Consider the following 12,679-nt stretch of genomic DNA (forward strand, 5'->3'; position numbering starts at 1 on the left):
TTTTTTCCTCTTTCTTCCTCTTTTTTCCTCTTTTTTCATATTTTTTAATATATTTTCCTCTTTTTTCCTCTTTCTTTCTCTTTTTTCCCTCTTTTTTCCTCTTTTTTTCTTTTTTCCCCTTTGTTCCTCCTTTTTTCCTCCTTTATTCCTCTTTTTTCCTCTTTCCTCCTTTTTTTCCTCTTTTTTCCTCTTTTTTTCCTCTTTTTTCCTCTTTCTTCCTCTTTTTTCCTCTTTCTTCCTCTTTTTTCCTCTTTTTTCCTCTATGAAACCTCCTGAAACCTCCTGAAACCCTCGTCCCTGTTTCAAGTTCTGACTTAAACCTGTTTGTCTGCACTGATGGATTTTCCTCCCATGCCTGCTTGTTTTATTACGGCGTATCCGCATCGCCGTAGTTGAGATTTGACCATTTTAAGAGATTATACCCTATGTCAATCCCCCTGACACCGGTAATAATGATAATTTGAATGGTCTAGAATGCATGAGTGTGAAAACAAGCTTGCAGGCATTTGTTTTAATTGTCATCCCTTCATGATTAAGAGAGAATGTGATGCAGTTTGACTGGGGTTTGGCAAGATGGATGGTCTGCAATGCTATCTGTTCCCAGGGAATCAAGTCCTTGGCACCATGATGATTCACTGCTGTTTAGATTAACATTGAGCTCGAGGGCATGATTTCTGGGCTCTCCCTCTTTTACTTTTCTCATGTTGAGGGATAGAAACGTCCAAGTCTGTGTCTTGTTGTATTCCCCAGCTGACATTATACAATTTTTAATTTTTTAATTCACGTGCTAATTTCTCTCCCTCTCTCCTTTTCCTTTTGACTGGTTTAGGTGGAAATTGAACGGAACAGATATCATTCCCAAAGCTGGGTCTCACTACAGCCTTTCCGGAGGCAACCTCCGAATCAGCCGTCTGAACAAAGACCAAGATGCTGGAACGTATCAGTGCCTCGCATCCAACTCTTTCGGGACCATCGTCAGCCGAGAGGCCAGTCTATCCTTTGCCTGTGAGTCTAATTTCTATTTTTTCCCCCTTTTTCACTGTCTATCTCTGGGCAAACTTTTGCTGCTTCTGAGCCTCGTCTGAAAAAAGGGGCAGAGGCAACAGAAAAAAAGGCACGGCAGTTGCAACTGAGGATAACAATGTGAGTTGTGCTTGATGACATGATCAACATGGGGAAAACCTTTCTCTGGGGACCCATTAGCTGGTCTGTGTGCTCAGTGGAGTTTAGTGTAGTCACTGCTGCAGAGCAAACACCCGTCCAAAAACACAAGAGAAAGAGGGAGGCAAAGAGCAAGTTAGATTAATTAAAATGACTGCCCCTGGTGATGTTGCTTGCTATTCAAGAGCCCTTTTTTGATTCCTTGGTACTAAATCCGCCACTATGCTTGGTTCTGCTCTGACTTTTGTGTGGATCTGAAACTGAGCTCAAAGCAGACTGAATATTGGGCTTGTACGGATGCCGTGGCTGGAAACTCAGACACAAAGCAGCGTTGTTCAAGAAAGACCAAAGGTCATTGACTGTGGAAGCGTCATCTTATTGATACAATAATAACATGTTGTTCTGTTTCAATAAAATCTGTTGTTCACGCAGCGGTATCAGTGTTAGAGCAGGAACATGGTGATTAATTAGCAAACCCACTGATCACGCCTTTGAAGTCTTATTTTCCAGTGAATCTAAGGCCCCGTTTACACGGAGCAAAAACAGTGGTGTTTTCATGCGTTTTGGCCGTTCGTTTACACGAAAACGAAGCTCAAAGTCACCAAAAACCATCATTCCTGAAATCTCCGGCCAAAGTGGAAATTTGCAAAAACTCAGTTTTCACGTTTGCTTGTAAACGGAGAGAAACGGACATTTAGACTTCAGAACGTCACATTATGAGACAGAAACGTCACCAGCGTCATTTGCGTGACCTGTGTTTACAATTTGTTTGGCCACTGTCAATATTTTCTTGTATTTTACCTGTTTTATATTCTAAAGTCACACTTAAAAGTAACTCCACTTCTCTGTCACTCCAAACGACAGACTCTCGTTCCATCTTGGAAGTAACTGGAAGTTACTCCTGTCATTTGTTGACGTTTTTTTCCAGGATCCTGATTGGCTAGCATGACTTTATGCTTCTCGTTACACTGCCCCCTGTAGGTTTGGCTGCTCATAGCACCGTAACAGCGTATTTATGCGGGTTCGTATAAATGATGGTATTTTTCAAAACGTACAGGGGGAAATATCCGTTTTTGTAAATACTATGTGTAAACGTGGCCTGAAACTCTTGGCTTGGTAAAGAAGAAATCCACCAACTTCCCTTGAAGTGTTTTGGAGTAGAGGTATAAAATGACTAGAGAGTAAGCTGACGTCCAAGTATTTACAGGGTTTCCCACGCATCCTGGAAAACCTGGAAAAGGATTGGTCAATTTTCCAGATGGAAAATGAGGAAAAAAATTTCAAATGTCCTGGAAACGGTTAAGTTGTCCTGGAAAATGACACTCCCCCTGCCTTGTTAGTGAATGTAAACGGTTTAAAAGTTCTGTGTATGTACATCTGACCCTACCTGATGAGGGCAACATTAGGGTGCACCATGGAGGAGGAGGTCCAGCGTTTCTGCTTCTAGCGGGTGCAGAGCTCCACGTGACGCTACCAGCCAATCAAATGTCCTCTTCTGCTTAGAGCAGTTCTAACCCAGTGCTTCCAGTTGACTGTAGCTAGATTTAGCGACTTTTCAGACGCTGTTAACGACTAAACGCTTAGAGACAAAAACCAGCGACTGAAAGTTGAAAAATGTTGTTGGATGTGATGTTTTTCTCTCCCACGGCCACAACCTGTCCTGTGTTTAGTGACACAGAGGAGAGCTGTAGTGGGCGTGTCCTTTACTGATTTGGCTGTGTGCGGTGAATGCAACTCTGATTTCAGCAGAGCTGGAGCTAATTAAAGTTAACAGGTAATCTTCAGTATTTCACACACGTTTTATCGTCTGACAATAGAAAGTAAAATGAAAAATAACTTTAGGAATTCTGTTGTGTTCAAATATTGTGTATGTGCACAGAATGGTGGGAGAAGAAATTAGAGATTAATGACTTTTCATGTAGACTTAACCTCATTAATTTCCAGTAAAAGTAGCTGTCAACAGAGTGAGATGCTCACAGAGACCACAGGGAGGAGCACCCTTAATTAAAATGTTGGCTTAAAATGTCCCGGAAAAGTCCTGGAAAATAATTTCAGCAGAAATGAGTGGGAACCATGCATTTAGCTGCTTGATTAGTTAATCCGATTCTGCTTTATAATGAACTCCAGACCAAGAACTCTCCAATGCTAAGTCAGCAGTCCCAGAGCCTCCTATGATAGATAGCTTGACGAGTCTTCAGTAGTTGAGTTGACAACCTCTGGACTTCATATTCCTAAAGCAGCAGAGAGTCGATAAGTCCCTGCTGTATGTGGCACTCATTGCTCACGCATAAATGATGACAGTCACAGCTTGTGAGGGATCATTTGCTCAGATTAGATTCTGAGGTTCAGCGTTTGGGGACAAGGCCACCAATCCATCTCGGGCCATTTGTTTGGTCCCCTGACCCAGTGGAAAGTCAATCCGTGATTTGATTCTGCTGGTGAGCGTCCACTGTCATAAGATGACAGCTCCATCAATTGCTGGGCTCTGACCTTATCAGTCTTCAGTTGTTGTCATAAAACGGGGGCATGCACCTAATGTTTGACTGTCATCTACTTTCCTGGTGCAGCTTAATGACTTCACAATGTGATGGAGGGATGAGAGATGAGCTCCAGCATGTCATTTTATCCTGCTCTGTAGAAATGTAAAGGCATACCACAAAAACAACAACAAATTAATAATAGTAATTATTATTATGTCCATCTGTTAACTTGTCCGGAGAAAAGACAATGGCCTGGTTTCCCAGATCAGTTAAGTAGTTCTTAACAGCGAAAGACTTCTTTCAAACCATCTTAAGGAGCCTGTGAAAGAACTACTTAACTGTTAAGAACTACTTAACTGATCTGGGAAACCGGGCCAATGACAGTCGACACTCGAAAGAATGCCCGAAAAACCACATTTAAAGTATATCATACATCTATTCAGTAAAGTCTACAGGTGTGATTTAAGGCTGGTTTGGTAAAGCTTTACAATGTAGTACATTTATTTGATACATGATTATGAAACGACTAAATATGAAGCAAAACGTATAATATAGAAACACTGTCAAACTGCATTAGATCATTCGAATTGCCAATATATAGTTCCGTATTTTCTGGACTATAAGCCGCACCTGCATACAAGCCGCATCTGCTCTATTTAAAAAAAAAAAGATATATAAGCCGCAAATATTTCTGTTGTTAGATTAGATATTTACTACATGTACAGAAGGATTTTGAACTGTAAATGATGTACATGTTTGTATCTAAATAGATCCTTTCCTAACAGTGTCTTTTAACACGGCAGCAACCAAGAGAAAATAACCGGTATTTATTTATCTATTTATCTGTTTGAAATCTGCTTCTACCTACTTCTATCAGCTAAAGAAGAAGTAGCGTATTCTTCTTTGCATTTATTTTGTCTTAGTTTTGATTCTAATTCCGGTTAGAGCGCCCCGAGCGGTGGAAGAAAAATACACAGAATAGCTGCACCTTTGTATAAGCTGCATGGTTGAAAACCTATGAAAAAAGTAGCGGCTTATAGTCCAGAAAATACGGTATATATATATGTAAATAAATCGTATCATCGTAGCTGAAAGCTGCTAAACTCTGTCCCCATTTAAACAAAAAGGAATTCAGACAACAGGCAGAAAAGGATGAGCACGGATGCCGACTGCAACAGAAAGCCTGCATGAGCAAGCTGTGACTAAGTTTCTGTCTCGGTACAAAGACTAAGATCAGCTGAGATTTCACAGTTACATTGATATAAAGATCACCTCGTCGGATTGACAACTCACTGAACCAGCCGCCAAGGAAGAGGGAAAACAAAAAGTCACTTTCCACTCTGACCTCGGTCCAACATTTGGTGTTTTGCCATCTTAGATCACGCTGGAATACTAAACTTCACATAATTCATGTAAGGTCATGCCTGTGTGGCAGGAGCGCACGCACTGTTGTGACTGAAAAACAGCGCTTCACGTCACGTGATTCTGGAAATAAAAATCAATGCGTCAATCATCCAAAATGGACGATGGGGTTGGAAGATGTTGAAGCAATGAGGTGTTTATTTCTTTTAAGTTTATACAATTGTTTCCTGCATTTGTTTATTTGGACTGGTTGTAGGACTTAATTAGCAGTGATACTCCCTCAGTAATCATAGTCTGTGGATGGAAACAATCACATAGTCCGTGACCTACTCAGATAATGTCAGATGGCAGCGTGGGTTCCTTTCCCCCTGCTGCTTTGCTCTCACTCATGAACGGCTCACGTTAGGATTCAAAATACCTGGTAAGGATTAGAGGTAATACATATGCTCAGCTTTACACGTTAGAGAGGTTGGGGCAAGTATACAGCTACATATCTTTCTGTGAGTAACTCCCTGTTACATAAAACTACGGGGAAACAATGTGATCACTATGAAGCATTTAACACTTAATTTCTGTGACTTTTTGCTCACTTTCTAACGTCTACATAACCTTCAACCAGTGTAAAATTCAGTCAACACCAATGCCAACTCAGAACTTTAAGGAAAAGGGAGAAATAATTGAACCAATCAAGGAAAGAAACGAAACACAGGAAGTTCAATCTCCTCAAATGTTAGTTGAAGAAACTTGAACAATACACAAAATAGATTTTTGTATGTGCCGATTGCAAGGTTAAAAATATAAATAACAAGATTTTACATGTTAATTTCTCGTTTTTTGGAGATGAAGAAAAGGACGGGACAAGTTTGAAAGACTGTGAAAGACAAAAGGTATCATGGAAAATGATTCTGCTCATGTGCACTAAACTTCCTGTCAACTTCACCGTTCACACTCAGAATAGGCACCGTTAATTTTTACTCCACAAAAAATCCTAAGGGAGGTCTGGGGATCCCTGCTCCGACTGCTGCCCCCGCGACCCGGACTCGGATAATGCGGTGGACAATGGATGAATGGATGGAAAAAATCCCAACAGTAAGCAATACTATGCAAAATTTGAGCGAGAGTTTTACAAAAGAGCTGAATTTGAACGATAGTTTGCGTCTGACACCTTTTTATAAACTCAGCGGTATTTAGAGCTGTCATGGGAAAAAAGTACAATCATTTCCTTGACGAGTAGAAATGTACTGCTGTTACACAAGAAGAGGTTTAAAGTCAAAACATCTGATGATTGTTCGGCGCTTTAACATAGTCTTTACCTAGCATTCAAGCAGGATGGGTATAATACATCTGTAAACATGTGAATAGCAGAAGGTGGACATTACAAACCTATATTTGACTGAAAAATGGAGGGGAATTATGCTGAATTGGATAAATCAGAGAGAACCAGCCTATATACCGTATGTATCCCGTATACAAAACCATGAGCGGGAACTAAGGCAACAAATCAGATGTTCAGGACAGCTACAAATACCTTGGGATCCCACAAGCAAATGGCAAATACAAGCAGGCTGCAAGGAAAAGAACCAGGCACATCCTGAGGAGCCAGCTGGATGGGAAAGTTCAGAAATCTGTCCAAATGTCTCCGAATGATATCTTCTAAGTGAGAATCCAGTGAGGAGGGAGAAAGGAATGGTGGAAGAACCATCATGGGAAGGGAAGCCAGTGCATGACATGTACCACCTACAGGTAGAAGAAGTGTCCGGCATCAAGAAATCAGTGTCTGGAAAAGGCCGGTGTGAAGGACGGTGCAGAGACCTGGTCTACAACACCAGACAAGACCCCAGTTACAGACTGTGCAAAGATGCCTTAGACAATCCAGCACATAATAGTTGATAACAAGAGCATTGGTGTAAATTGTGAATTTCCCCGCTGTGGGACTAATAAAGGAATATCTTATCTTATCTTATCTTATCTTAAAAGTTTAAGGTTTTAATTCAGTTTGAAGGTCAGGTGATATTCAACATTTATCTTAGTCTTAAGGTTGATTTAATCTTTTTTCTACACTTGTCAGTTTTAAACCTGACCTTCCTTTAAATTCAGTAATTTCGCTCCCGGTTTAGGGATTTTTCTGCCTTTTTTTTCTTTAAACAGGCATCAGAGTTTTCCATGTCCATTTCCATTTCCTTGTTCCATGTGAGTATTCGTCCTAAAAGTCCAGTCCAATCTGTGAATAAGTTTGATTTCAGGTATTTTTATGTGAAATTCATTTTTTTTTTTTTTTTACTGTATTATGACTTTGCTGCAGCGTATTCTCTTCCCTGAACTTAAATATGTTTGTTACTCTGCAGAATAAGAATAAATGGGATGTACCTTGGGTAACATTTGTTGGTTGACATGCTCCATGTTGCCTTCAAGGTTATCCTCTGAAGTTGGACGGACTCCAAATACTTTAGTGTTTATTTCCATGTCACAAACTTTTGATGGATGATGCTACTTCCTGCAAGGGCTGTGGCTGTCTACCACATGAGGCAAGAATAACTGATGGGCGGTGGGCGACCCCGCTCAATACTCACTACCCTTGATTGGTATGGCTATTGATTCTTTATCAGTGATTATGTAAAATACGTACACTCATAATTCATTCTAATGAGAAGGCTGCATATTCAATATCAGCATTCCTTTGTGGGGATCTCAACACAGTGGCTGTGCTTTAAATGCAGACATGAGTTTACACAGTATTTCACCTTCACCAGAAGATTCAACAGGGAAAATAAATCAAATTGAAATTGGAGTTTCCTAAACACACTCTTTATAACGTGGGATCATATATGTAGTTACAAATATTGCAGGTATAGTGTCTCGTCAGTGTTAGACAAGCAGATATTTTACTAATCATAGGACTTAGTATTCCAGATGTCACCAGAAAAGACTTTAAAGCCTGGAGGGGAAACATGGATACCTAATTTAGATGCAAATACATCCTTCAGACTTCTTTCAGCTGCTATGATAATGTGGAGTGGGTATATTGACAGAGTTAATGAGGCGTAAATAGCTGATAGGGTGTACTCTGGCTTTTACTTTTATCTGCACTACACTATCAAGATATCACTCCTGAGAACCTGCTATAAAGCAGAATAGGATACTTTAAAAGAAATGGGAACAGAAAATAAAAAGGAAGGGAAGTACTACAATTTGTGAAATGGTCTCAACTGGGTCTGGACTGACCTTGTTTCTCCTCTTCTTCTTTATAATAGAGGACAGTATACATCAGTCTTGTAGGTGGTGTCTGGCCCACGTCACCTTGTGTTAATGTTGCTTTTAAAACCAGAAATGGCTTTTCATGAGCAGTACTACTTCGATCTATGAACACAAAAGTAAGCATCTCTGTCTTCAAAATAACCTTTTCGCTGTAATTGAAGTTATTTACACAAAATGCTGAATTTCTAGAAAGACAGCTCCTCAGCAGGCAGGTGGGACCTAATGAAGCAGCTGTCTTGAACGACCTCAGAGTTGCAGGTTTCGTGTAAGTGATATGAATTATTTCTCACAGTGGCAGGTCTAGTTTAGTGGAGAGAACCATGCTAGAGTTCACAGCTGCTCGTTTCATCTGCAACGAAAAAACAGTATTGATTCTAGTTTATAAGCCGTCATTTAACATGTGGTATAAATATGAGTACAATTTTTTTTTTTTATCATTGCATTTAAAGAGAAGATCCTGCATATTCATCTGACTTTCACTAGGATCTTCCTTTTTGTGTGATGTGGGAAATATTCCATCGTCATCAAACTACAGTACCAAAATACGTTTTACATCGCTACAGTACAAATTATGAAATACAGTAGTCACTAGAAATTATGTGTGTATCCTTGAACAAAGACATCAATAAACTCTAATTTCAGTAATTTCCTCATTACCCAGCCATCCATCCATATCTATACCCATTTTATTCCATGAAGGGTCACGGGGGTTTGCTGGAGCCTATCCAGCTCATTACAGGCTGGATAAGCTGACCCCCCACCCCCCCTGATGTAAAGCCTTACCCCTCCAGAACCATTTCATCCATCAAATTATAATTTTAAAAACAACCTCTCATAGCATTGAAACAAAAGATCAATTCACCCCCCCAAAAAGTATATAGTTGTAGATATAATGTGAGGCCCCTGAAAAGCTTAGCTATGACTGAAACGAGGGCTGCTGCGTCACTGACAGGAGACAGAGTGATGTGACTGAGGCGAGTAACCTGCTCCAGGTAAAGTCAGTCTCTTTGGATGATGTCTTAACAGACAAAGTTAAAGACGAATCGAGATGTAATTAATTAAAAGTTCCCTTTATCCTCAGAGCTGTCTGTGCTGACCGGAGACAACAGATTATCATAACCTTTTCAACTATGTGCACGATTGAGGTCATTCCAAGCCTCACGCTTTGAGCCGGTCCTGAAAATGTTATCAGTGTTTCGTAAGAGTCCGTGTTACATTCTCAAAGTGTCCTTTTATTTACTTCAGTTTCAGTTTCAGTGACAGCACCATGCGATCAATGAGCATGAGGCTGCCCAATGAAACCAGTTCCATCCTGACTATTGATAGATGAATTTCTGGGACCAAGCATCCTCTTAATCAAAAAAGGGGAAAAAAAAAAGTTTCATACAAACCAAGAATTATGAAAAAGGAAAAAAACTAAAGGAAAATAATTATTTAGAATTTTTTTATACAAAATGTGCAGGGTTTTTCATTCCAATATATAATTAGCACTTAAAATAAAATGACACTGGATTTTTTTTTTTTTGTTATTTAAAGGGTTAAGGAAGGAATACAATTTGCTTGTAAATTGCAGGACACAATGAGAAGAACATTTAAAAGTGGAGACATTTCCAGTTTTTTTTTTTTTTGAAAAGTGAGGGAAGAGAAGGCGAGAACTGAGGACATCTCAGAGTCAGAGAGGGGGTTAGAAGCAAAAGTGTGATGATGGAGAGGATGAAAGCAGGGAATCCACCTTCTATTCCAACTGGACCCACGTATGTATTTATACTCTATGAATCCCAGTGCAGTGACAGTAGCTGTTACGATGAAATAAGATCTATTCAGTAAAGTCTACAGGTGTGATTTAAGGCTACCTCGCTAAAGCTCTACAATGTAGTAAATGTATTTGATACATGATTATGAAACAACTAAATATGAAGCAAAACATATAATATAGAAACACCGTCAAACTGCATTAGATCATTCGAATTGCCAATATATAATATACACACACACATACATACACACACACTATATATACCAAGCCAAGGTGATGCAGCAGGGCAGTTTAAAGACATTCACCAAAACACTTGGAGCAGCAAAGAGGCGTTTCCTAAGTGAGTAGTACAAATCCTGGCCATGGTTGGATGCAGCATATTTCTTTGCTTGCAGACATTTTGCTATATCAAAAACAAATGTATTCACATCAGAAAATGGACAAAGCAATTGAAAGAAGGCCACTTTCAAAGACAGTGAGTCCAGTGTACATGTCAGAAGTCAGAAGTGAATGTGAATGTCATGATCATATGGAGTGAATACAAAAATAGGGACTGAAAAGATACATCTTTACTCAGAATGATGGGAGAGCTTAATAAAAAACAAGTAATTGAAAATCCGAATTACATCAAAACCCTGACATGTCCCAACGAGGCCACGATGAAATAGAAACCTCAAAAACAGGGGGACTTTCCTTGAGATCTTGGATCTTATGCTTAGATGCTGCCAGTTTAACAGATAAAGCTGCCACATATGCATTCTTTATTCACTTCAATGCAAACTGTTCACATTTTGTCATTGTTGAGGCTGCACGGTTTTTCACTTTATTAGAAAAAGTGTATTTATTCATGTCAGGATCATACGCCCACAATAAGTAGATTGATGTTCAAAAAGAAATGTTGAGTGGGGCTCTCGGGAACTACCAAGGCTGAGTGACACTAGATGGGCCTGTCCTTATGCTGGCCTGGCAATAAGACTTCTTGAAACTAACAAAGCCAATAGCAAAGTGTGTCCATCAGGTCTGACTGAGTCTGTGACAGTCCTGGAGCCTTTTAAAGAGGCTTTCTTTGAACTATTTTACTTGGATGTCTTTGTGAGATGTTTTGCTGCACAGCTCAACAATCCCTGTCTTTAGCTCAACTAACACTGCGTGAGAGATATAACACCATTACTTTACAGTTTCCATACAAGTCAGAACACCTGGAGAAAATCCACAGGAAAAAGGGACTAAAATGCAAACAGTTATTTTGTCAAGACCTTAGCTATTACGCAAAAACCCCAGGTACCGAACGCTAAGATCGTTGAACACTCCTATCCTAACACTGCCACCCTGGGATTTTCTGTTTAGAGTGTTAACATGTATTTTTCAGCCTAAATGTGAGGCATCTTGTAGCATCATAAGCAATTTTCAGTAACAACCAAACCTTCCACACAGAGCAGTGATGCACTTCATTTTGCTGAGGCTGGTAGTCATTCAGTCACACATTTCTCTCTTCAGATCCTGTCAGCCTTTCATTTGGGTTAGGATTTGCACTTTGACAAGGACGGCAGAGGTCAGTCATCCTTTTGTCATCTACTAGTGTGCTTGAGATTATTATCCCATTGTATGACCCAATTTCATCCACGCTTTAGTTATTGGACAGATGGCATCATATTTAACTCTCGAATAGTTCAGTAATCTAAACGATACAGAGGAATTCATGGCTGACTCAAGTACCAGTAGGCAAGTCCATCTGAAACTGAATCTGTGACAAATGTTAATAACAGATAGGTGAAGCAAGCGGCATGTAACCGTACAAGCTTCGGCTTGAGTTTAGCACACAGGAGCGGATATGGATTCAGGTGGTTGACAAAGAGACTGAGGCAGAAGGACGTTTTCAAGATGTATTTTTGTCCAACAGAAAAAAACTATTCTATAAACTACATTTTATTCAAAGTCCATTAAAATAGCTCAAATCTTTATTTTGAAATTTACCATTTATAATACCAAGGGCTGGCAGGCCTGCCACAAGTGCACGTGAAGAGGGGTAAAGATTGTCTGGGACAGAGGAATCACTCTGCCCTGTGCTTCACAAAACAATTAGGACAACTGAATTATGGTTCTGCGTTAAACCTACGCCGTAGGGTAAGCGGCTAAGCAGGAGTCTCTCCGTAGCCTATGCCGGAGCCTGACGTGCACCTCCCAAAAAATGTAACTATGCGACGCAGACCCAACGCGGACCGAGAGGGCTGTGATTCGTTCGCTTGGTAGCAACGCATTTCCGGTTCCGGTCCGTGAAGCAGTAGTGAACTTTCAGCGCTCTTTTCTTCGTGTGTGTGTGATTTTTTTGGGGGGGGGGGGTTGTTTTGGTTTTTTGCACAATAGTTGTCCTTATCTCTTTGATTGACTCTGACCGGAAAAAAACAAACAAAGTATCAACAAGGGCTCTGGGGGGGTACTGCACTACGATGAAATAGACGGATGGAGAAGTCCAAAGGGTTCACGTCACGGCAACGGCGTATGCTCTGCGTTGGTGTAACACAGAACCTTAATTCAGACATGCAAAAGTGAAGGATGTGCCAAAAATGACCACTACACACTGGAGCGATGGGGCTGGAGTGAGAAACCTTGTCACCAAACCCCTCTGCTGTCATGGCAACATTGCTCGACCCGGACCCTAAATAAA

At 40.3% G+C, this 12,679-nt stretch overlaps 1 protein-coding gene across 4 annotated transcripts in view; it reads left to right on the top strand.

Annotated features, from left to right (window-relative positions):
- The window catches only part of LOC133448934 (contactin-4-like), a 242,039-nt gene that overhangs the window by 66,426 nt on the left and 162,934 nt on the right, over positions 1–12,679 (top strand). For all 4 annotated transcript variants that reach the window (XM_061727954.1, XM_061727956.1, XM_061727955.1 and 1 more), the window contains one exon: positions 830–1,005. In XM_061727954.1, the coding sequence (XP_061583938.1) occupies positions 830–1,005 (176 nt within the window). The remainder of the gene's footprint in view (positions 1–829; positions 1,006–12,679) is intronic.

The sequence above is a fragment of the Cololabis saira genome, chromosome 8 (genome assembly GCF_033807715.1).
Source record: "Cololabis saira isolate AMF1-May2022 chromosome 8, fColSai1.1, whole genome shotgun sequence".
In the NCBI taxonomy this organism is placed as follows: Eukaryota; Metazoa; Chordata; class Actinopteri; order Beloniformes; family Belonidae; genus Cololabis; species Cololabis saira.